The following is a 26525-nucleotide window of genomic DNA, read 5'->3' on the forward strand; positions in this document are numbered from 1 at the left end:
TGAAAAGATGGTTGCGCTCAGAAGAAAATACAGTTTTGAAGTTGTAAGATTTTTTAATGTAAGTAGTTTATACATTTAGATTATACGGAGGTACTAAGACCAAGAATCAATCATATTAAAGAGTCTATGACAATCGTAAAATTTTTTCTGCTGAACGTAGCTAATGGCAGCAGAAAAATCAACTTTACAATTGTTGTAAAATTCTTTAATATGATTGATTTCGCCCTTAGTTTTGCACTAAATGCATAACCCTAATCATAACCCTAATTAAAAATCTTGTAAGCAAAATTATTTTTTCTGTTAAACGCAGCTAATAAAAAGAAAAATGATAGAGCAACGCGCTTTTTTTTTAAAAATAAGTATAGATAAAATTTATTTTCTTGAGGGATTATTCTTTTCAAGTTTAGTTGAAGTAATCAATGTAGCTAGATAACGATATTGAAACGCTTCTACGAGACAACTCCATATAATTGTTTTGAGTGGAAGTTTGCGCAGAAAGATTCCACATACAGTTGATCACGCACCGATACGGATGGCTGGTAGAAAGGTGAAAAGATAGGCGGCATCGAAGGGCCACGGAGAGGAGAGCTCTAGCACGGGCTTATATTCCATATAATGAGAGCAGCATCAACATCAGACAAGCCGACATTGCCGAGTAATCGAAAGCCGCCGTGCCGACCAGGCTGGCGAGGCTAATAAAGCAACGCTTTAGATCGATAAAGTAATTTCGATTGACGATAACCGATAATTGAGAGAACGAGTACTCGTCCAGATTTCTCAGCAAGGTCGAGATGATTTGTGCGAAAGCTGGTAAAAGGGTAGAACGCTTTCTCGGATGCCGGCAGCCAATCTCGCTATTTTTTACGTAAATCCGCAGAGTTCGAATCTGCTATTGCATCGTACAATAGCGGGGAATTTTAAATTAGGCTCTCTGATTTCCAATGATAAATCACTATCCGTACTCAAATGTTGAAACTGCCGTTAATCTTTTCTAATTCGGTTGTCTTCTGAATTGACTACCATACACGTGATTTCCTCGTACATGATAAATGATCGCAACAATATTAATAAAACATCCTACTTACATACTGCGGTGATCCACGATGAGTATGCACATATCCGTCCATCCGGGATGTATAGCAGGCAGGCACGAGGCGTGAAACAGAAAAGACGATAGTTACATGTATCTACGCGTCAGCCTCGTTAGTATTAATTAAGACCTTATTTATATAGCACAAGCGCGCAAGCACGATTTGCATATACGTCGCGTGGCCCCCGAGCAAACAAAGTTCAGCGTCGCGCCGCAGATCCATCATCGTTGTCATTACCGCGTTGCGCCGGGCTGGCGATTGTGGAGACGAATTATCGCCGGTATATACGTCGACGATTGTTGACAGGCAGCAATCACGCCGTTGGTTCGCAGCCGACGATCATGTACTGGCGATGGCCAGCGATACGGTATAATGTCGCGGCACAATAAAGGCTTATTCGAACAATACGATTTCTAGCGCGCAGTGTCAACATCGTTCCCAAAAATTATATCTCCTGTAAAGTTGATACCACTTGCCACACGACATTTCGAGCACATTGTCGCCGTTAATCTCGACTACTGTTACATTTTGTGCACCTGCCGCTTGAATACCGTATCGTTTGAATAGGGCTTAAGAGCTCAGCTCCGCGTGCAGACCGTCGAAACAAGAATCGCGATATCTGCGAGGAAAATTCGAGATTTCCAAGGCAAAGTAGAAGTCGGAAGCATGCAACGACGCGCGCTAGGCTACGTCGGCGATCCGTCATGATCAAGCGGGAGCTGTGATTTAATTGTCACCGGTAGCTCCGTGACGAGATGGTGGAAAGTGTGCAGGGTCGGCTAAGTCGCGCGGCAAGAAACATCGTATCCTTCTAGCAAGAAAGGACGCTCTATGCAACCTACAAAAACCTGCGTATAAGAAGCGTCGATGGCTTATTTGGAAGATCTCTGATTTTCATAAAATAGTATTTTATTTTTTAAATTTACACAAATTTTCGCAGAATATATATAGCATTAGAATTTCTTGCATTTCTCAAAACTACATCAAGCTTAGGATAAACGCAAAGAACTCCAGAAGCTTTCTGTTATGAGTATATTTTAATTTCATATTTTTTGATATTTATTTAAATCATCAGTTTCTTCCTCTTTTATATTAAGAGAAATGTTTAATATGAACAACTATAATTTGGTTGATATGTGAAATACCAAAATTTTGTTATGTTTTAATTAAAAAATTGTATTGTAATAAAAATTTGGTCTGACTAACATTTTAATTAGAACAACACAATTTATAAATTAAACCAACAAAATTTTGACAGTTCACACATATCAACAAAATTATAGTTATTTTAAAATATTTCTCTTGGTGGGAATTATAATAAAATATTTTGAGATATAGAAAAAAAAACTGGAGAAGCGCAGAGTATTTTTTTTAGAAACAAGCAGCGGCCCTGGCGCAGGAAGGCAATAATTGTGGAGGAAGGGCGGATTGCGGGGTTAAGATCGACTCGATTCCCGTTGGTGGAAACGCAACGGCGTTTCGCGAATCTCGTCCAACGAGTGGGCACGATATCCAACGAGTCGGGCAATTATAAAACTGCTGTAGAGAGTCACCGCCACCGCAAAACACATGTCGCCCTCGTACCACCCCCGGAGCTCCCTCCTATCCACCGATGCCGACATGGGAGTGAACGCGCGACACGCACGCACGCGAGCACGCACGCACGCTCGCACGCACGCGGCTCGTTCACGAGTGTGTGAGTTTCAGGGGTCTGCGTGCGTCGCGGTTCTGTATAATTTGACATGTTGTCGTACACGTTATTATTCAGATAGATCTTAAGATAGGCGCGAGTCGAACGGACCTCTCTTCCTCGTTCTCCTTTTCCTTCAGTCAGTCAGTCAGTCAGTGAGGCTCCTTCGCCCCTTCAAGTCTCTCCATTTCGAATGTCACTATTTTCTTGATCATTTTGATCAGCCAACTCATGATTCACTCATGAGCGAATTAAATATTATGTGATATCCCGTTACATCGCCTCGACGTCGACTTTGATAAATATGGAGTTTATTTTTCTGTATTCTAATAAATTAATTAACGGGAAAATAATATTATATAGAGAAAAGATGTGTTCTCAAAGAATAATTGCATGGAAAAAATGCTAAAATATCTAAAAATTTAGATATTCATCTAGATATATGTAGATCTGAAAATAATTTTGCAACCATTAAAATAAGTAGAAAGCTCAAGCATAATTAGCAATGCTACAAAAAGTTTTGATATTCTAGCAACCAGTTTGAGTGCTCTACATAATTATTGTGATGGTCTAACAAAATTATTTTTAGATCTGTAGCTACATTTTTAGATACTTCAACAGAACTGTTATTTCTGTATATGTATTAATGAGTGCAGTATCCATTTCGATAGCGGCATTATCAGCGCCATGTTTCTGCGTTAAAAAACTTTAATCGCGGAGGCAATTGATTCTTTCTTGCTTTCGGATCCGATGTTTATACGCCGGTGATGAACTGTCATGCGATTCGCGAACGTTAATGGAGTCTATTAACGGTGAGCACGATGTAGGGAATCGTTTTCGAACGCGTATAAAAAGCGACGCAAGTCATCCCTCCTTATTAACTGCCGGCGATAATAAGGAGAGGCGTGTGCGTCATTAGAACTGTGCTAAATATTCAAACGCGCATATATAAAGCCAAGCCCAAGCACCTGCAGCCCTGCCTAATTATTCAAACTTTTTAAGTCTTGGCGATTTATATCGAGCAATTAGCTCATCCTGTAACACTAATTGGAATGAAACCACGCACGCCCGCCGCGAACTGTACAACTGATAAACGTGGACCATCTCGTTAGTTATCCGTGCACCGTTATCCGCTTTCGAAGAACACATTTCACGTAGAATTCCGGAAATATTTCGATCCCATTTCATTTCTCTCTTCATCGTGATCTTGTTATTGCGATATCGCGAATGGTATAATAAAAAAACAGACAGAATGTTGTTAATGATATAATATCTTTGCGCGGAAAAAAGTTCTCCGATTGCTGGAATAACACTCAATTTGATTGTAAATTATAATACTTTACACATCGGTAATTCCTCCTTATTAAGAATGTAAGAATTGTATAAAATATGCAATTATTATATCAACTTGAAGCATTAAAAACATATATGATAAATAGAATAAAGATACTATATTAAAGTATATGTTTTAAAGATATGTATGTTTAGTTAAACGCGTTAAGAAGCGCAAAGTATGAGCAGGAAATCTGCGCAGTAATTATGCACTTCGTTAAAAAGCAACTACATCGGGCTACTTTATCTCTTACATTTTTATTCATTAAGAACGTAAAGATACGTTTATCTCGCACAATATTTTCGTCATAATTACGGCATTACTATCTGGCAGCTCTAACGATATACGTGCCAGCCACCTCGGGAAATTTCATGTTCGTCGTGTGAAAACACAAATTAAAATAAGCATGTTAGAAATGCTGGTTGTATTAATCAATGTCTATCTAGTAAAAGGTAGGCGTGAAGGTGCTTCGTCATTAGGAGCCAACCTTTCAGACGTCTTCGGAGTTGAAAAGTGGCGATTCATCCGTCTTTTTCAAATATTTTTACGATTAATATGCATATCTACGTCATTTTTCATTTCGCGCATCTTTTATCGAAAGAATTATCATGTCAATTATAGAATTAAATAGATTTTTATCGTTTCAATCTTCACCTCCCGGAACTAACGTCGAAATTTGTAATAGTTATTGACGCTGAGTCTGTAAGATCCCTTTAATTTGTGTTGATTAAAAGGAGCTAATTAATGTCAAGAATCTAAAATGACTCGCATAAAAAATGAATATTACTCTGGTAGAAATGTGTGCAGTTTTCCTAGATACCAATCCAGTTACTATCTAATATTACTGTATTCTCATTAATTGTGCCAATACTGGGTAGGAAATGGGCAAGAACTTGATAGAGTTTTATTCTGTCCATTTCATGAGCAGTTGGCTTGCTTATTAATCAATTTAATATCCATTATTTGTTGTATTTCCCTTTTCAGTTACTAGACAGAAGTTGGTGTAACTGTTTACTAACTGCTCAAAAAATGCATGAAATTTCTACCAGGGTAATTATATTTTAATAAGAATTATCCAAATTTGTAGATGTAACATGTAACCTAAAAAAAATTGAATTGACATTTTTGACAAAGATATTTAATTAAATGGCTCGAATAAACCCATCGTTCCGGCAGGTTAAAATTGGTAAAATTCTGAATGCCAAAATTATTTTTTTCAAATTCTAGTCATTGAATCGAAATTTCACGACGAAGTGGAGTGTTTTTTATGATGCCATTATTCAAAGTCGAACACATGAGCATTTACAGTACCGATGTTACAAGAATCGAGATAACAATGTTAGATGTAGCGTGTAAATACAGCAGATATTGCACGCGTCTATCGCTGTATCTTTTTATCGCCAAAACGCATTCTGTAATTTCAAAATGTCTCGTTGCACTATCTCGCTTCTTGCCTATCGCGGTCTCGTGGGTGTCTTATATTTCGTACAATGACACTCGTAAAGGAACAACACAACGAACTTATTTGTCGGCTAAGGATGAGATACGCGGCGCTTTAGATCGCGTTTAACTCATCCAGCCCGATCACGATCGTCTGCAACATACGTGGCACGCACCCGCGTAACGTGTATGGAACAATCGATAGAGTTGCTCATCTTCCTTTCTCGCGAATGCACCGCGCGTCTCTACATACGCATAAGCAATGCGAGAGGGGTTTCTCTCTCGCGTTCTCTCTTTAGTCGTACACCGGAGAGATCTCCCGCGGTAGATATAGCGCCGGCCCTAAACATCCGCCATTATATTAAATTGTGTATATTTCCCTTCATAATTGCTCGAATTATACGCATTATGTAAATCGGTATGTTAATGCCCTCTCTCGTTCCCTCCCACCCCTCTCCCCCTCTCCTCACTGCGTACCCCTTAGTTCGCGATTCTTTTCCCCGCTTTTGCCCACCTCGACCGGGGATTATAGCAATTTCGTTTAAACGCGCGCGCGCTAAATGTTACTTTATGCTCCTTTTATATTCGCCTGGTATCTCCTGCCGGGCAGGCAAGCAAGGGCAGGTAGGTAGGTAGGAGAGGCGGGCTCTAGAACGCGCGCGTTTTAACGCACGCCTCTATTTACATAATATTTCGCCAGATTCGTATCGCCGCGTCCGAGATCGTGACGTCGTAATCGCATTTCACGGCGTTCGGCGCCAAAATCGAAGCGACCAGGCACGTTAATTTCATTCACGTCATTCACGTCGTTGCGATACTGAGGACGACGCGACGATCTTAGCTTAACGACCGATAGATAAAATCAAGCTCGGAACTTTGAACGATCATTATAACTTCTCGCGGAATACGGAGGCTAAATTGAGTGTAATGATAGGATATATATATATATACATGGTTTTCTTTAGCATGATAGGAAAAATATTTCATCTCTTTATTTTATTAGAGTTTTACGCATTTTCCTTTTTTGCTGAAACGTTTCGATTTACAGTAATATCGCAATTGAAGTTAATGGATTTTGACACAAACCTTCATACGCACGCAGAAAAAAATGTGTATTAAAATATTCCATTAAAATTAAGTATCAACAAAATATTGATTATAATCAGACCGATTTCCATAATATCATAGCCGATATAACTGTAATAACGTCAAAAATGTAAAACGGTGCACATTTTTCGCCGTTAAGATGCTATCTTTAAGAAGTGTTTGAAGTATATAATATATATCGATAAGTCTGCACTTCCTTATTAAGGTACCGAAGACTTCATCGAATTTGTATCCGTCGACTTCAGCAATGATCGATAAATAATCGCGTGATAATCGTTACACGCCCCGAACATCACTTCGCATTTATCTTCATTTCTAGACAGCTGTACTTCACGTGAATCAAGCACGTGAATCGAGAGCAAATGTTTCGCAAACTGTTTCGCTCAAATAATTTCGCCCAAGTAATATCGCTCGTTATTTCATTCTTTTTTTAAAGAAACGGCGCGCCATTCTACAATCTTTTTTCACCGCAAAAATTTGCCTGAACGACCTGACCAGGTAATTCTGCGTCTCATTACCGGCGCCAATTATCGAATGGACGATTGGATCAGGTGCGGTGGCAAACGATCCTCGACTACTCTCAATCAAGCCGCGGACGAGAAAGACGACGACGATCGAGGGCAATTTCGATGATGATACGGAATTATCCAACGCGAAGAGAGAGAGACTGAGAGAGAACGCGCGATATCTCAAAGAAGTCTTTGCTACTCCAACTAGAAGATCTTTTCTGTCCATACACTGTTTCTTCCTACATTTTTCGCATATTGTATATGATATTCTACATACAAGGGAAAGAGGGAAAACTACGAGCTTTTAAACTTTTAAAGGAAAAATTAAATAAAACTAAGGATTATTTAAGAATTATGGAAGTCTGTATTCAAAGAAATTTCATTATTTGGCTTTAAACTACAAATAATTAAAATATTCATATATTATCTATATAAACTATAATTTTTAAAACAAAGAACTTTTCAGTGTTACCCGCAGCCACGCGAGGCAATGCTGAATCTCTTAGGTTTGGTTCTTTGTTCAGAACTATAACAAATTACGAAAATTAATAATCATCTCTTAGTAATTACAGAAAGCACAATTATTTACCTACGAAATATTACATCACGACCACAATATTCTGCATTTTGTTTTACTGACAATAATATAATGAATAAACTGATGCAATCGAATCAAACGGAACAACCTTATGTACGACATATGCCAATTTTATTTTTACTTATACAGAGGAACTTTAATCTCAGTTCAATTTACTCTCCACCTTTTTTCTAATTTTTAGAAAAAGTTGAGATTAAAATTAAACTACATTGGTAGAAACGGGCATTACTAGAACTATCTGTTGAATTCACCGTACGGTTACCCACAAACAGTGACTAAGAAATATTAAGGATACTAGGCCTACAGAGTCCTTATATATGTAAAATATACAATATGCGAAATATAATATGTACTCACGTACGTACGATAGGACGACTATTAATACGGATCCGCGGGCGAACTTCGTTACGAGGCCTATGTGATTTTCCATGCAAATTGAGTTGTTCGCCTGTCATTATGCTAATAAAAGTAATGGCGCGTCGCATAGGGATAATGCAGCTGTCGTAAATGAACCGTCGCGATCGGCATCGGAGGTTCATCGCGAAAGGGTGCATCGCGAATCGCGACGTCGCGACATTTTTTCGCGACCGACCGTCGTCGGCTCGCCGTGACAGGTGGCTGACGAGATCGCGCGGTGAAAGTCGCTCCGGGAGCAACGCTCCTCCTTATCGCGCACGTCCCTTCATTACACGCGGACAATACCGGGGAAGAAGTGGAAAATGTTAAATTCATTGCGAGCGAGAGGGAAAGCGAGGGATGCCGGATTTGTCTCACAATTAGTTTTCACGACCTGCGAACAACGACGTCAGGCGCGAAATGGAATTAGCCGCACGAGAAGAAACTTAGGAATTATCGAGATGAGTTTTCTCACACCGTTGCAGAATATCTCGGAGATAAGGAGCTACCAGATTTCTCTCCTCGTGCAAAACTACGTGCCAAACATTTCCCAATTTTTTTTCGCGCATTAAATTAGGGACGCACAAATGTTTTTTTTACATACGCGCGTATAATGCTTTCTATTTGAAATTTGAATAATATTTTTTCCAATCAATGTTTCGCGAAACACTACATACATTCGTTATGTCACATACATGGAATACATTTTCGTCAGGGCTAAACGTAACAGCTCGTCGCAGTAATTTCGATACGCGAGCATCGTACGTAGAGTTTCGTGATAGTAATTGCATTTATGTAAGGTACGCGCGCTAAATTGCTCTGCCGGTGTGGCGTCGAAAATAATGACGCGGCGATGTGTGTAATTAAAGCGCCGTCATTGTGCTCGCGCCATTTAACCCAGGTTTTCCCCCGCTGTATTAATAATGTATAGGACTCGCGAGAATTAGAGGTCTACGCTTCTTCTCCTCTTATTTTCCGCGTACCGAACGCGAAAATGCAAACGGTGCACGTCAGTGACTCGTTTCTCACAAAGCGAGCGAGAGTCGTCCACTGGAGCTGTGGTGCATCGTGGGACTGACGGCGGAAACGCGTCTGCTGCCGCTCCGCGCGCCGCGCGGCGTTACGTGCGTGCATAATGCATATCGCGTGACTCCGTCACGGATCCGGACAGTTACAACGTGTACACGCGTAACAATATCGCGTATCACGGCGAATCTCTTTCTGCTACCGACGTCTGGCATTTTAATCGAAGCCGCGCGAAAGAGAGCGAGAGCGAGAGCGAGAGAGAAAGAAAAAAGAGAGAGGAAGAGAGACCAAGGGGGAGAGAAGGGGGAGCTAGAGAGAAATGGATCGCCAGGAATGCGTATCTTCGTACGAGTGAACGATAGCGTAACGAGCGGCATGCGTATACTAATAAAAAATGAAATGCTGCACACCTCTGCCATGCCTCTCCTGCGCGTAGAGTGTAATGTGCGTACTTTTAAAGCACCCTGTATATTGTATTATGACTGACTGACTAGTTACATTGTAGCGCAATTACACTATCCCTATGTTAGATCTATGCTAATGACATTGTTACGTCCGGTCGTATCTTGCGATCGCGATCGTAAAAGGAACGAAACACTTTTATAGTAAAATAAAGAATTTTTATTATGAACGCGATAAACGTCGCACTAATAGAACGACACATTCAAGCCGCGAAGAAAAAAAGATCATGCAACTAATCATGTACGGTACGATTATACAGTTCGCAAGATCGAAAGCGATTCTTTTTTTTTTCTCCCTGTTATTCACACATCGGTCTGTTAGAATAAATGGAAACATTTTATCTTGACACGGTGCATTAGATCCTAGTTTTTCTTTGTTACATACAAAGATGAGTAGGTTCATAGAGGGAACAAGGCTACTGTAATGACGGTTTATCGCAATTAAAATTATACTTGCTGACTACGTTGTAGCACAATTACATTATCTGCCGGTAGATCTATATTAATAACCGCTGCAATAATAACTCGTTTTTCTTTTTTAACGTCCAGATGTTCTTGTTCGAGGCTTATCTAACCATGCAGCCTATTATGCGTTTGTCGAGAACGTTAAGAACGAGAATCGGTAAGTGGTATTCCGGTATATCTTATGAATTTGTTTGCGATTAGTTTCCTACTTCTCGGCTAAGCAATACAATTAAATAAAAAAAGAGCAGTTATTTTTTAATTACTTCAATATACATTTTCGTTCGAATCTATTCCAACTTGTTTTTCTACCTCAAGATTACGTTGAATTTTATGAATTGACCTTACATTCTCATAAAATGTTGGTTTTTCAACGAAAAACTGTTGTCGTTGAGTGTTCACAAAACCAAAATCGGTCTTAAATAATGGATTTAACAAAAAGTGTAATTTGTAAAACGTCACGCCGGAAAAACTACAGAATTGCGAGGTACACCCGCTGTGCTTTTACGAGCTGCAGGTTCAGCATGCCGACCAATTACACCTTCCACGGTTAGGTGGTTCCCCGTCTTAACGGGCAGTTAGTGCGAACATAAATGTCTCTGCTGCATGCTTTTAATTGCCCGCTTATAGCACCGCGCGCGATATACCTATGCGACGGCGAAAAAGGCAGTCGCCGATGTGGAAATTTGAGACGCCATGGTATGCGAAGCGAGCGATACCTGCCTCTCGGTTTATTTTCAAACGGCCGGTGAAAATCGTCGATCAGGTTTCGTCAAGCTTTGAGAATCCCCTAATAAATTTTAAGACGGTCTTTCTTCGGCGAGAGAGGCTCTTCAAACGTTATTCCGTTTATATACCTATTGAATCTACAGGGATTTAATAGTGACATCAGAATATAGCCACGACGCGAGATCGCAAGATTATGTACATTCCTTTCTAACACGCTCCAAAAGCGAATAACACCGTAAATCTGGTCCGACCTTATTATAAGTCACTTAACCGGTATTCGTTTTCGACGTATGCATTACGTGGGTGTGCGATGCTCAGATTGCCATCGTGAGGGTCGTGGCGGAAGACTCAACCGGATACATCCGTGCGATAACTTCTGGCTCGAGTAGGAATACTTGAATTTCGGTTATTAATTTCGTGAGGGGCGCGACGGGGTGCTACGACCCCCTCGTGCGTGTCAAACCGGGGTTGGCCCTTCGTCGTGACTCGCCCTTGGAATCCCCCTGAGACAATGATCCCCCGCGGTGCTGGATGTCTCCGACGACGTCTAGGGACCCCCATCGAGACGAATGCCATAGTCTCCATTTTACTACTATAGAGACGTCAGTTATCCGTCCCATCATTTCATATTCGAGTCTGGGGGTTTGCAGGTCTCCTTCGCCTTATCCCTCCCCCTCAAATTATTGGAACGACTGTATTGTCGTCGCACAAGGTCACGTTATTTAAAAAAAGAATGATTTTGCTGAAGAATCTAAAAATTTAGGTAAATACATATCTAAAAATAATTTTGTCTTTTATTTGGACTATCAAAATAATTATCAAGAAGACTAAACTGGTTGCTAGAATTATTAAGAAGACTAAAGACTGGTTGCCAGAATATCGAAATTTTTTACAGCATTGTTCTCATCATATTCGAGTTTCTTTCATAATTATTTTGACGAACAAAATTATTTTCAGATCTGTATCTAACTATATTTTTAGATATTTCAGCAAAGATTGTCATATTTCCATTCTACTATGTAGTTTTTCTTCCAATAATAAAAATAAAATAATAAAAATGTTAACAAATAAGTAAGATTCATTTTATCTATGTATATTTGAACAATTAAAATAAATTTGTAATCTATATTTCCTTCAAGGAAATCTTATTTTTGAAACATTTCTCGCAATCAATGCTGCATGATATGAACAGGTGAAAAGTACTCAATAATTTGTGCAATTAGCGTATAATTTGTAGTTAATTCGTATTTCGTGTTGTAAACATTGTTATTATTTTAACTAATTAGACATTTACTATCCTCAACCATTCCTCCTTCATTATTGCGGGTAAAAATGGAATAATAATCATCGATTGGATAGGCCTTTGACCTATGGGTAATTCTTCAAATGCAACGTATTTGTGTAATTGAAGAGTTGAGGAAAATTGCGGATAAGTACTATTCGACGGCCGGCGCGTACGTCGAACGATTTACGTCAATAAATGTCGAAAAATAGCTACGTCTCAACTTCGATATATCCATCGCGTATATCTAATTGTAAATATTTTAAAAAATCAAATAAAATATACGTAAGTAAAAAGAAAATCAACTTTCGAAATTGTCAATATTGAACTCAACAACGGGCTAATGAGAGTATAATCGCGGTAATTCTTACGAAAAATCTATTTATTACATAAGGTAAATGTCCCTATTTGTGACCATGTAAGATAGTCGCATGAGTTAATAAGAATAAAAATACTAAAAAATAATAAAAATCAGGAATTAATTTTACCGAACTCAAAATTAATCATTTTTGTATCGAAAAACATGTTTTTCTGAAGTTCTAAGCATAATCTAATAAAAATAAAAAAAGAAATAGCGGACTATGTAAATGTACGCATTTGTGACCGTTTGAATTTAATCTGGCCCTATTAGTGACACCACCATCTGTCCCGGTTAGTGACTGGTGCATCAGATGAAATGTACCATTTAGTGACCGGCGGATTAATTTTCTTGACCTCAATTTGATGTCACGTTGACGATCATTTCTCGTTCAAATATCGATAAAAATATACTCACTCAATGCGTTTTCACATAAAAATAAAGATTTGACAGAAAAAAAGCGTCGCGTTATCCTGTGAACAGAGATATTAGCCTGATATTTCATGTATTTTTAATCAAACTTAATGTCTATTTAGAAAATTTGTTACTGCCACAAAATATACGATGCGCACATGCTGCAGTCGTACTTTCGTGCTCTATGGCCACAAGTTACTCGTTGTAGTACAGAACACGAAATTTGAACTCAATAGCACACACTAAATATGATAAGCTTTCTTAATTTTGGTCAAAGAAATTACTCAATGCTTAAGTTGTAAACAAATAATTTAAAGCTGTGGTCATAGATAGGTACAGAAACATACGATGTCCCACTTAGTGACCTAATCAAAAGTTACTAAAATTTTCCCTCGAGTGTACGTCGAATATTTTCGGTTTATTTGTACAAATGCAACTTACACTTGTCCATAAACATATAGAGATGAATATTAATTGTTTTCTTTTCAAAAAGAGGAGCGACATTTAATGTTATGACTAATTTTCTTGAGACGGTCACAAATGGAAACATGCGTGTTTTGTTGTACCTATTTGTCACATTCATCTATATGTTCAAAATTACTAATTTTTTTTAGAATCCACGCATAGCACAATATTTATTAAGTATTCACTGACACTTTTACGAAAAAACTATATTCTTCAACGTTTTATCCCGGATGACATAACAAAAATGTGACAAACGCCATCTACTAACATGGTGACAAAGATATGCTCAATCTGCCGCTGATGGAGACACGAGCACCTTATTTCACATTTTCATGAATATTTGTTAGTCAAATATCACTGAAACCATATATCAAACCATGGCTAACTAATCGTTAAACGTGATAAATACCCTTTACGAAGATAAATTACTTAAAACTTCTGATTAATTTAATAAAAGTCCACGAGTGGTCACAAATAGGGTCATTTACCTTATTGCTATAACTCATAATACAAAATATACTTACGCCCTGCAGATGGTCCGCAGCAGTGTCCACACGAAGATTATTCGTCAATCCCAAGGTGTGTTTATGTAACATACAAAAATATGTTAATGGTACCGTTAATGGTACCGATCAAAGAAGTTTTGCCGCGCAATGTTTTTTCGAATTACGAATTATTGCTACATGCAGTTTAAGGTTCCGTTTTGCCCTCGTGCGGCATACTTTTTAACGATTAGCAATGTAAACTACATGCATGCTGATATGCGCAAAACTTCTCGCCGTTCGTGAATGCACTCTGCGAGTTCTCGTGCCTACGAAGGAACCGGCGCTCCGCAATTAATTGCCAACCATCGGGGCACGGCTTTTCTCTCCCGGCTCAAACCCATTACTTTGTAGCATTTGGCTGGTAACTTAATGACCTATACTCACGGAAGTCGGATCCTGAAACAGAAAAAGCGTGAAGCCATGGGTTAGACATGCTACTCAAAATTCACAGTGCGCTACGAAACGGTTAATTTTCAATTTTAAGGATCGAGCGTAGCAACGATGGTGGCGGCGGCGGCAGCGGCAGCGGCACTACTCCTCCCGGGAGCCAGTTTCCGCTTTATTGCTCCTTTTTAAATTGCATTCGCTTAGAAATTCCGCTCGCACCACTCTCGTCGGTTGTATTATACGTAGTTGAGTACGTGCTTACACGCAGGACGGGGGAGAAAGAGGACAGTCGACATTATGCAGGCATAATAATCGGATTGTAAATCGGCCGTGCGACGAAATAGCGTCCTGCCCCCGTGCTACGTGCATAACGCAGTTATGCACGCAGTTTCTAAGTATAAAGACGTTCGTCAATTTGTTATGCATGCCTCGGTGGGACGAAAATTACATTTAATTCGCCGTCGCTCTTACCCGGCGACCGTCCGCGGGGCTGCGGCTGCCGTGGACGCTACGTTGACTACATAAATGTAGATGTTCCATTTAAAAAGCCATTTTCGCGTGTTTAGCATAATACGTAATCGCGCGAACCGCCGGTCCATCGGATCATCCCCGCCGCGTCCATCGTCTGCAAAAGGGTTACCGCGTCGTTAATCGTAAGAAAAAAAGAGAAGCAAAATATCGTGAGCAAAAATATTCCTCGATCGACATTCTCCGAACAGTTTATTCCCCGCGCAAACGAGATTCCATTAAAATATGATACGCGAGGAATTTTGAAATTTTTTTCTATCTTAATAATTATTATATACAGTCACAAAACGAAGCATGAACTCTTGCATGCTTTTTATTCAAATTTTTTTAAATGAAGAGATTATGACATCATCATTTATTTCTTCTCTTGACGATTATGTTATGATAGTTACATCACCATAATTAATGCTTGGGAAAAAAAAATCATTATTTTTCAACCTAATTTTTATGCACTAATTTATATGCATTATTTATTTACGCTATTTATATAATGTGCACAATTTGTTTTCTTTTTTTTTTATTTTTCCTACTTCTCTCCGGTACGGATATTTTTTTGTTGAGAAAAAATTTTGCAGCTAACTACAGTTTCGTTTAAAAACACAGCGACACCGGTGACGCGAGCGCGTTTCAATCAATCTGCAAATAAATGGCAATTCAACGCGACGCGTCGCGTAATTCACACGATGTGCACACACTCGTTCTCGTTCCGCTCTCTTTACTCTTCGGTGGACAGTTTTACCACCTTTCGATAGTACCGGTTGTCAAGCAGTTTGGCGAGAAAAACCCGTTGTCGAATCGCAAGCGAAATCGCCGGTATATCGAAATCATGCATTCACCGTACATCGCCGCAGTTCAGTGAAATCTCCGGCAATGAACGTCGACGATAAACGGTAAATTTTGGTTTAATTAAAACTCGACGGTTTGTGTAATTCTCTAATCCCCCTTAATTCGAGACAACATGTACTGTACGTGTCGAATTATGATAAACGTGTGAGAAGAAACGCGTCGGCGCGTTTCCACCGACCGCGAGAAAACTTTCGAGAGCGCCGTTCGCGGCTAAAAGGCGGAAGACGAGAGCCGCGTGTTTCGAATCTCGATTCGACATCCCGAAGCAGCGTACAAGATAGATGGTAATACGATTATCTATGGGGATGCTCCGCGCGAACGCAGGATATACATGCAGTTATACGCGATTGCTACCAGCGGCCGTTATGAACACAGAGTATCGCGCCAATAAACGTTTGTACGAGTTTACAGAAAAAAAGAACATAAGAACGTAAATCGAGCGAGTCGGGAAAAGAGCGAAAGATGGAGAAAGAAGGAGAGAAAGAGAGAGAGAGAGGGGGGGAAGAGGTTTAAGAGACGAGGAGAGAAAGAGAAAGAAGGGAAGACGAGAGGATGAGGATATCTGTGGAGAGGCTCGCCGCAAGATCGCTCCGGCTCCCACCGGAATTTTAACTTTTAATAATAAAGCGAGGGAGTCTCGCGTTGTTACGTTATGATAGCGCACGCGAAGAGAGGGCAGGGGATGAAGGGGGGGAATGGAGGCGAATTAAAGGCGGTAGAAGGAAGTTCTCTCTCCGTCCTCGGCTCACCTGCGGCCGAGGCCCGGGGTAAACCGCAGCACAGGGTACCGCCGCCACCGCGTAATTGCCAAGCTCTCACTTACCGGTCGTTCGATTGATTATTATTTTTACGCGCTGCGACCCGCCTGACCCCACCGTGAAGCGTGTGCAAGAGCGAGTCGATCGGCGATCGCCGCATTGCGCGTCTTAGATCTCGTCATTAAGGCATCGCTGTGGCGCGGGCGCGGCGGCATGCCCTTCATGCTGGACAAATCCTGTCCTCTATATTATTATATATCGATTTCGAGGTGTTTTCAAAATTCTTCCTCAAACAAAAAATTCGCAGGTTTTTGCCAAACATTTTCATTCAAATTTTGCAATTTTCTGGGAATTTTTGGACTAATTAACTAAAAAACGTACTAAATTCTAATAAATATTTGTTTGAATAGTGCCAGTTAAATATGTACTAATTGTAAGTGTAAACATTTGTTTGGTACAAAAACCATTAATTTGATTTAACTATTATTATTTTTTATTTAGCAAATATAGATATCTTTTTCATAGATAAATGTTATATTAGTACTATTGAAACAACTAGTTATTAAAATTTAGTATCTTTCTTTCAGTAGATACAGATTAGAAAATAATTTTGTTGGACTATCAAAATGATTACATAGAACACGCTCGAGCTAATTGCTAGAATATCAACATTTCTTACAGCATCATGCTTGCAAAGTTTCCTGTAAAAATTTTGATGGTCCAACAAAATTATTTTCAGATCTGTATCCAAGTTGAATTTTTAAATTATAATAGATCTGCATAATCGTTCATTCCGTGTAGATGATCCAATAGTTCAGTTATTAATTTATTAACAGTATAGCATTTAGTCTATACTGTCTATACTTTCTAATGGAATCAATTGCGCGTTTATTGTAATTTGCAAGCTTTACTGTTCGACGTATTTAAATCTATCCAAATCTATCGCTGATCGGTCTGTCGGTCGATCGGTCGGTCGGTCGGTGGCGAGCTATTATCTTTATATACCTCGACCCACCTGACCTTAATGTACCGATCGCTGCCGCTCCTTGAATCATGTTATTAAACCGCTTGATCTTATGGACAAAGGTTGCCAGGTGTGGGGAATGGCGAAATCACGCGAGAGCGCTTCGAGAGATCGTTCTTTTTCTCCTCCTTTTTTTCATAATCAAAATGTGAATACACCGGAAGTCGTGATCGTATAATTAAATAACAAAGTAGGAATTCCTCGGAGAGATTGGGTGGTGGATCGCGCGCGGGCTTTTTATGCGCAACAGAGTGCGGCGGTTACGCGGCTTAGCTCGACGCGGCGCAAACAAATTAAAACATCCGCCTAACGTTGTTGCATTTTAAGCAACGCTTTAGCTCGCCTGCAAAGCTCGTGAATACAAACGCGAACCGGAAGAAAGCACAGAGGTGGAAACGGTGCAATGCAACGCAATGCAGAAAGAGGAGCGTAAACCTCGCGATGTCTTCGTCGCACTCTTTCTTCGGCAAGAAGCACGAAGTAATTGGATTCGCAAAGGTGGAAAGCTGTGGATGCAGGAGAGAAGAAACCTGGCGAGAGAAGCTGTGTAACACTGTAGAAAAGAGGCACACAATGAGCTGTATAAATAAAAAGCTCAACGAGCGAGTCTTGCCGCCGAGCGTAAGCTCGGAGAGTTACGAGACCAAAGAAAACCTGCCCGCCTTGTACTGAATAATAATTACATTCCACCACTGTTTACGTACAAAGTACAGAAAATTTTCCAAAGAAAGAGAGAAAGAGAGAGAGAGAGAGAGAGTCGACAAGCTCAGTAAATAAAAATACTATTTATTTTTTGTTTTAGAGTTCCAGTTCTCTTGGAATTGTTAAGAGTCGCGACAGGTGCTACCCAAGGCAATTAAAAGCTCCTGTTGATGAATGAGGGGTCCACATATCGTAATCGTGAAAAAAAAATGTAAATTGAGTATAAATATCGTTAAGTAATAATGCTTGGCGAATGAATAGAATGATCGATCATATCTCGAATGCAAATCGAATGTCCGGCTGCGATATCGACCGTGAACTTTGGGCGCGTGCACACGCACATACACGCACACGTATAGACGGTTTACTCATTTAAACTAAATTATTCCAAATAAATGAGCGTGTCCTCGGTAGTGCCTACATACCCCGGGACATTCATTCACCCTTAATTAATGATCCGCTCGAAAGTCGGCAGGATTAATCGCGTGCAATCAGATCACCGTAATTAATTACTTCGTGTTGGAAGCACTTTGTTTGCGTCGGCGAGGGCTATCTTGATGAAATGAAATTGCGCGACGTTGTGTCTGAAAATGTGCAAGTCAACGCGCGATACAAATGACTTACTCTTCGTCAAGCTTGTTTCCCTGCTTATTTCAATGCGTCTGATAATTATTGATTTCATGAACCATCGTAAAGTATTATTTTTCTCATAAATTTGTTTTAATCGTTTACAATCTTTAATTAATCCTCAATTATTAAAAAAAAAAAGATATCCTCCCTAACGTGATACAGAGGCAATTTATTCACTTGTCCCCTGACAAGCTTGCCTGCCGTTGTAAAATAACAACTCGAGTGATACTCTTATTGGATCGTATTAAAAAAAAATGTATTCCTTGATTATTATCTCTTTTTTCATGAATGTGATGACCTGAACGAGTGACGACTTTTTCCACTTTTCTCCAACTTCACTTCCATCAATTTTCCGGACGCGCGAAACTGCCTACGGCATGTATAAAAGGCCATATATTATATAATACAACGGGACTATGGTAATAATATCAGATCGTATTCGAACACGTAGACGATAAACTCGAGATGGTTTATGACGTGCGAGTGAGTGAAGCAGTACGCGAAAGTGGAGGTGGAAGATCTTTACGACCTTCTTGATGGTGCGAAATCGTCTCTTTCTTGGAGCTTCTGCCTCTATCCTTAGGCAAGACATCGTCGTGGCTAAATCGTCAGCCCCTGCAAGGAGAGATCCTTTTCTCGTATATGAAACGGAGTACATCGCGCAGGCAAGCAGATGCGTAATATTTCGGTAGGAAATGTATGTCGTCACGACGTAAGATATCGTCGTAAGCGTCACCTTCGTCAGTCTACGATCACGATTGCGATCGGATACGGAGACATAGCTGTGGTATAAACAGAGAAGAATAACCTTCTATTTACTGGAGGTTACTCCTCCTTTTACAAAAGCAGGAAAAGTCAAGAATCTGTTATCATTAGAAAATATCTTATCAGGCGAAAGAGAGTTATCTCAATGGCTGGAAAATTTTTTTCACGATTGCGATCGAATATGCGTAGCTGTATTTATAAACCGAAAAGAATAACTATCTATAGGGTACTAGAGGTTATTCCGCCTTTTACAAAGGCAGAAAAAGTGAAGAATCTGTTATCGTTAGAAAATATCTTATCAGGCGAGAGAGTTATCTTAATGGCCGGTATTCATAGTTGGTTTTTATTTCAGGAGTCTTAAGCAATGTCTTAAGATGCTAATAATAGGCTCTATGATTAAGACCGTACTTAAGACAGTCTTAAATATAAGGAACCAACTATATGAATACGGGCTTAAGTATGCAATTCATGTTCAAAGATCTGATTACATTCCTAATAAGACGATATTCAAATGGCGAGTGTTACTGCGACTAAAAAATAAATAATAAATATTAACGCGAAATAAATCATCTCGACCGCAATCTCAAGTGCGATAAACCTACTTCTTTTGAAGAATTGCCATCGCGCGGCTGAATCCGGTTTAGAACTATTATATAAGATAACCAGCGACAACTATTAATAAAACTAATATGACGAATTGCTCGCGGAAGTTAGGAAAATAGATTAAAACCCGGTCTCGGAAACAATAGATCACGTAGTTCATGCCCGAAAGGGTAAGCAATAAAGAAACAATCCTGAGTGCATTGTGAGTCGTTTATAGAATGATGAACGAGCGATTCGAATGGCAAATCTTATCAACAGAAGGAGATAGCGAAGCGCGAGACAACTCTTTGTGCGCATTGTGCGCGGATATTCCTCACGGGAGGCGAAAGGGACTGAAAAAAGCAGAATGGTCAAAGGTCATCGAGGCGAAGACTGACACCCACACACTCTTAGAAAGCCGCACCCAGGTAAATTATCCTGCGAAAGTTACAAACACGCGGAGACGGTCGTGCATCACGACGATTATCAATTGTAGATCTGCGATGTAAACGAGAAATATAATAAAATAATAAAAAAAATTATTATTTTTTTATACAAAAATATTTGCATCAGCTATTCTAGATTCGTTGCGGTCTTTCCTCAAATTGCAGATCTCGCTTTCTCGGAAGAAACGCAATCAGGGCGCGTGGAAAACTCGTGACTTTCCATGGAATTGCATTAACCGCGGTATGCGAACGCAAGTTTCTTTATTAGAATCTTATTTTGAATTTATGTGGGTAAAAACGGATAAACAAGTCACCGGGAGGAGATGTAATTGCGGCTTCAATTACGCCGATAGTACAATAGTGCTCCGATCCCTATCGGCTCTTCACTTTCTAAGCGGACTGGGTTTCTGGTGTAACCGATCCACTGAGATCGGTGAGAGACTACTTCTGTTTCCGAATCTCACGCTCTCGTCTGAGATATGGCGTCATAGATACCTTCGCATCTAAACAACATACATCATAATTTTGACAATACCAATCTGAAATGAGTTTCCCTTAAATGTTGCGTATTTCTCTTTTTTTCGTTGTTATTTTTTCTTATTTTCTCATGTTCTTTCATTCCTTTAAGAAAAATTGATTTTTAGACAGAGAAGGAGGAATTACTCAAAAGGGAACATTGTATCATAAGTCACCACATGAGCAAATTACGTCGCCGCACTTTGCTTGTTAATTTACGACACGGTTTGACCCAGAAGCTCAGAATGACAGCCGGTGAAGCGCGGTAGTCAACCCCTGACGGAATAATTTTGCTTTCCTCCAGCGTTCTGCGAACGAACGAGTGGCGCCTGGCCCACCCCCTGACCTATTCCCTCCTTCTATCCTTCCCCACCATTTTATACGCCGTGGGCGGATCCCGGATGGACCTAATAAATTGTTTGTTGTAATTAAATGAGTTCGAGGGAATCGTGTAGGGCGTGTGGGGTGGGACGGGGAGACGTGAGAGAGTGAGGGGGACAGAGGCCGGGGAATAGGGCCTCTATATATAAAGGAATAAAGATGAACGGCCTATGGATGGGCCGCTATCTGCGCCGCTGGAACAGAAACACGCTCGTGGCGCGACAGCCCCTGACAAATGACGGCCCGAGCGGGGCTATTGCCGCCGCCCCCCAGCAACCCCTCCTCGTACACGCCGCACAACGCCGTACCCCTCTATACGAACGGTCGAGCCACCCCCGACGCCGCTGCTCGCCGACCGGGGGCCCGGGCCATGATTAAACAGGGGGGGAAAACGAAATTGACCGACGAATATTCCGCGGTGCGCGCCCGAGTGCGCTTGATAAACTCTCGATTGGCTCTGCCGAGCAACACGATTGCGGGCCGCTTTCATGGGAACGAACTCCGGCTCGTGAAACACCATTGCCGCGGGACGGCTATTTTTTTGTCTGCCCGCGGAAAGTTCCGCGTGGAAAAGAAGAGAAGAGTGACTGGTGAAATCCATCGCATCGATGTGATTAGATCTTGTAACTTCGAAAACACTGTGGTAGATTATTAGGGGTGGCTGTTGTTACCTACTCTACTCTTAATTCTTTGGAGTAGAATCTCGCTCTAAAGTGAAGATTGAGCCAGTCTTGAAAAAGAATGATTGAATTTTAACCCCTTCAGACCTAGAATCGTGTTAAAAAATTTTGTTTAATTCGACTCATACGCACATTAATAAATAATTCTAAACAATTCATTTTTTCAAATTTTTTACTATTTTTCCAACATATACATTATTATGTATATCACACCTCAAATGATATCGCTAAAATTAAATAATTTCAACGGATAATGTCTTCAAATTTGATGTACATTATACTGTATGCAGGGTTTAAAAAGGTTAAGACATTTCAAATGTCTTTAGAATGAGATTCACTCAAAAAGTTTTAGAGAGTAACTATGTATTTACCAACACATTAGACAATCAATAGAAAAAGAAATAGAGATGTCTTAGAGATTATCTGCTTAATAAAAGATATTAAATTTGAGAGGCTTTTCAGTTTTATCGTTTGATATATGTCGACACGCACACCCGTTCTTGTTCCTCTTAAGGAGGGATAAGGTTCCCTGTTTCTGCGATGAAAGTAAAGGGCGAGAGAGCGAGCGTATATCAGAGTAGAGCGAATATATCCCGCGCGAACGTCGTCCGCGCAATGTAACCGTCGTTGCAGCGGGGTGCATTCTATTTGATTTGCAATTCGAGCGGGTCGTCCTCGCGCACACGCGGTGAGACGGGAAACAAGAAGTCCGCGAACGTATATCCGTTACGTGCGAGGTAGTGGGACGGTGGAACGGAAAGAGACGAATTGAAAATCGCCGTTCCTCGCGTCGTGTCCCGGGGTGAAAATGCAATCTCCGCGAAGCGACGCGACGGTTCATCGCGGATACGAACAAATTGATTTTAGTCACCCCCTTCCACCCCCAACCTTTCCAAGAGCTTCTTCCGTTAAACCAACATTGCAACGCGCGAGAGAAAAATCACGCGCACGCGTGCTAACATTTCCCGTGCGTTTATCCTCAAACTAATTGCCGGTTTTGGCTTGTCGGTTTTCTTTCGGTCGCTCGGGAACAGACATTACGTGTACTTCTTTCTCAAATGAGGACTGAAATAAAAGAACCGGCTTGGAAGAAAATTGAATCTCATCGAATCGTTGCGAACTCCTTTTACTTCCATAAAATAATATGCTGTAAAATATCTTGCAGCTATTATGGTATAATTATGTGATTGAGCGATTGGTGAAGTTAAGAAATATATTTCTGATCGTATGAAGCAATATAATTATCTTTTTCTCTCACGAGAAAAAGATGATTGTGCAGGGAATAAGTATGTATTACAATCAATGATTATTTATAATAAAATTACAATATTTATAATTTTTGTGTTAAATTTTAAATTGTTACATAAGATTCATGTAATTCTAGAGATCATTAATCTCTTTCGGTGAGAGATTAAATGAAAAAAGTGATACTGAGTAATTGCTTCGCGCTCGGCGCGTGAACCAAGAGGGAAAACCATGCTACCAATGCGAGTGTCGAGAGACAGAAGAGAGGGAGAAGGACGAATACAAGCGCAGATAGATTCGGAATGCCGCCGATGGATTTGACAGAGAGCCTCGCCGAAGCGTTGTCGCGTCATTTTGTATTTTATTTTCGAGAGTCGCGCGCGGATTGGACACGGCGCGTTAACAGCACTCGTTGTAATGCTTTATAATGCCCCGCGACTATCTCCCATCCCTCCGTGGCTCTTGGCGCCACTGGATAACAACGGGAAAAGGGACAGCTCGCACCAGCCGTCGGATTTTTCGTGATAAAATATGACGGCAAAGCCCCGGAGGGCAAGGTCCGAGCGAGACGGCAATGTCCGTGGTTTAATCCACGAATTTTCGCGCTAGAAACATGAAAATTCCTTTCGCAAAAACGATTTTTTGTTAACCTTTAATTTCTTGTGATAGTTATTATCATCTCGAAGAGAATTTATAGAAGATATATAAAATCTAATTACATTCTATTAGCCAAATAGTTTCCTAATCTGCAAAGCAATTTGCAAAGACGTCTACGTCTCTGAATTCATCAGTCGACAGATTGGCGAATATCGCAAATCGATCATAATCTCTACAAGAATTCGAGGCAATTCGTCCCGATGGCGTAATTCACCGCGAGCGAGCATAATGGGACACCATTTGCCCGCATATACGCGCATTATTGCACCCGCTCCGCTCCATCTTCTTCTTTCGTCGAGCACAAGCGAGCGAGCGAGCGAGCGAGCGAACGGTACGATGCATCTTTTATTCATCCGACAGAGTGGAGCCTTAATTTGAATTGAATAGGATTTATAAATTATTTCAAATTATAGTTGCGATGCATGACACACACACTGAGCTTACCTGGTGCTCCGGTAGCTACCAGGAACGTTGCTGGATGCAGCAACGGCCGCAACGGCGACGACGAAAGGACAGCGACGAAGGAACGACGACGACGACGACAACGATGGCGACGATGACGGTGGCAACCGGCGATCACGATACGCCGCTCTTTACCGAGTCCAGATTGCACCGACAGGTGCAACGTATACCTCGCTCCGGTAAGCGGGATAAAGAGAAAAATAGAGAGCGAAAGAGAGGAAGAGGAAGGGAAGATGCGACGAGCTGAACGCGATCGAAACCTTTTCTTACGTTGACTCTCTTACGTAAGGCATCGGCCTCTCGCGATGGAATTTGAAATCCCCCGGGCGTCATTGCGTTGGAAATCCGTGCGGCTCCGAACCGGGGATGAAGAAAGGTATTTTTCTCTTGACTCCGGATCTCGCTCTTCTACCGGGATCCCTTCTGACCAGTGTTCGGCGATTGACGAAGCCGGAGCGAGTAAGAAGAAAAACTTCCGCGGCACGGAAGAAAAAGTTGCATCGAGGCGGCGATCGCCTAGGTGATGCATTGATGCAGTCGTAAAGAAGTAGAATCGGTGCATAGTTTTCAACGAGAGTCAATGTAAAAACAGCAAAGCTTTATTACTCCCGATAGAAATGTATCGAAATGTCAGTAACTTGTCATTCGTAATGTCCATTGCATTTCTCAATCTTGGAATCAAAAGATGTGATCGTAATTTCATGAAACGTTCCTTTCTATCTCTTAAACCGCTAAACTAAATCACATCGTTCCAAAAAATGCGCGCTATAACGTAAGACTTTCGTGTAAGATAACTTGTAAATACGATTATCCCTAAATGTTAGCACTCCTCCATGAGTCGAGAACAATAATGATCATTATGCGAATGCTCGACGAAGAGAGAATTAGGGAAATCATTTATTAGCGAGCTGTCCGTCGCAGCTGATGTAATCCTCAGATGTTGGCGCCGGATAGCGCTCCCTTTTTGTCGCATGAAGACGATTTCATCTTAACTTCATCCTGTATCAGTTAAAATATTTACTTAAAACTTAATCTGTTCCTCGTCAATTTTCTCTCTCTCTCTCTCTCTCTCTCTCTCTCTCTCAAACAATAAGAAAATAATCCAAGAAGTACTATAGGTAGAAGAAAGTTCTGCATTTTAATCCACTAAAATACTAATAATTGTTAATCAATTACAAGTAGCAAGAATGCATTAAACCTATTGATATTTCTAGATATTTTTTGTTATTCTACAGTAAAAAGTAGATATATATAAACATCGTTGGATGGCGTACAAGATTGGATGGGTGACCGCTTAGGAAAATAAGGAAATTAATTCCCAAATGAGAGGAAAGCGTTTTTTTTTTCAATTATAATTTTGTAATGTTTTCTGGAATATGATGTTAATCAATAATACTTATTTTAATAATAAAATTGAATTAATTAATATGAGAAACATTTTTTATGTCTCACAGACATTGCAATTCAACGGACATTAGACGTTTCTGCAACGTCTCTTCAACATTGAATCTACATTTCGCGATGTTACTATGCAATGTTCGCAATGTTGCAAATCAATATTTCTGAGATATTGATTTAATGTTAGTGTGCTGTATGGGATACATGTATACATTTAGCTAAAATAACTAGAAATATTTTTGGGATAATAAAAGATATATGTATGTCCAGCTTCAAAGCGCCGACATTGACCGGGTCAGATTTTATTTCCGAATGACACGTGATGTCGGATTCGTCTGTCATTCCTCTTCGTCTCCGTTTCCTCTCTTCCTTTCTCAGCGTGTGGGCAGCAAGAACTCAAAGAGCGTACGCAATATGAATTACAGATTGACTTATACGTACGTATCGGTCGAATGCACTGCGGGTAACGCATACCTACGTCCATTACGAAGAGCTCGCGGCTCCGCGTCGAGGACAGAGCGAAGGAGAGAAATCGAGAGGAAACGACGGGGAGGAGATAGACTATACGACTGGAAAGAAGGGAAGAGAAACGACCAAGTGAGCAGCAGGTTG

At 40.4% G+C, this 26525-nt stretch overlaps 1 protein-coding gene across 5 annotated transcripts in view; it reads right to left on the bottom strand.

The window, feature by feature from the left end:
• The window catches only part of sowah (ankyrin repeat domain family member sosondowah), a 278269-nt gene that overhangs the window by 28492 nt on the left and 223252 nt on the right, over positions 1 to 26525 (bottom strand). For 4 of the 5 annotated variants that reach the window (XM_018514425.1, XM_018514424.1, XM_018514423.1 and 1 more), the window contains 2 exons: positions 14291 to 14302; positions 13886 to 13888 (listed from right to left, as the gene is read on the bottom strand). In XM_018514425.1, the coding sequence (XP_018369927.1) occupies positions 13886 to 13888; positions 14291 to 14302 (15 nt within the window). Of the gene's footprint in view, positions 1 to 1085; positions 1089 to 13885; positions 13889 to 14290; positions 14303 to 26525 lie in introns of all 5 variants that reach the window. The other variant, XM_018514427.1, reaches the window with a different exon arrangement.

Source organism: Trachymyrmex cornetzi, unplaced genomic scaffold (assembly GCF_001594075.2).
Source record: "Trachymyrmex cornetzi isolate Tcor2-1 unplaced genomic scaffold, Tcor1.1 scaffold503, whole genome shotgun sequence".
In the NCBI taxonomy this organism is placed as follows: domain Eukaryota; kingdom Metazoa; phylum Arthropoda; class Insecta; order Hymenoptera; family Formicidae; genus Trachymyrmex; species Trachymyrmex cornetzi.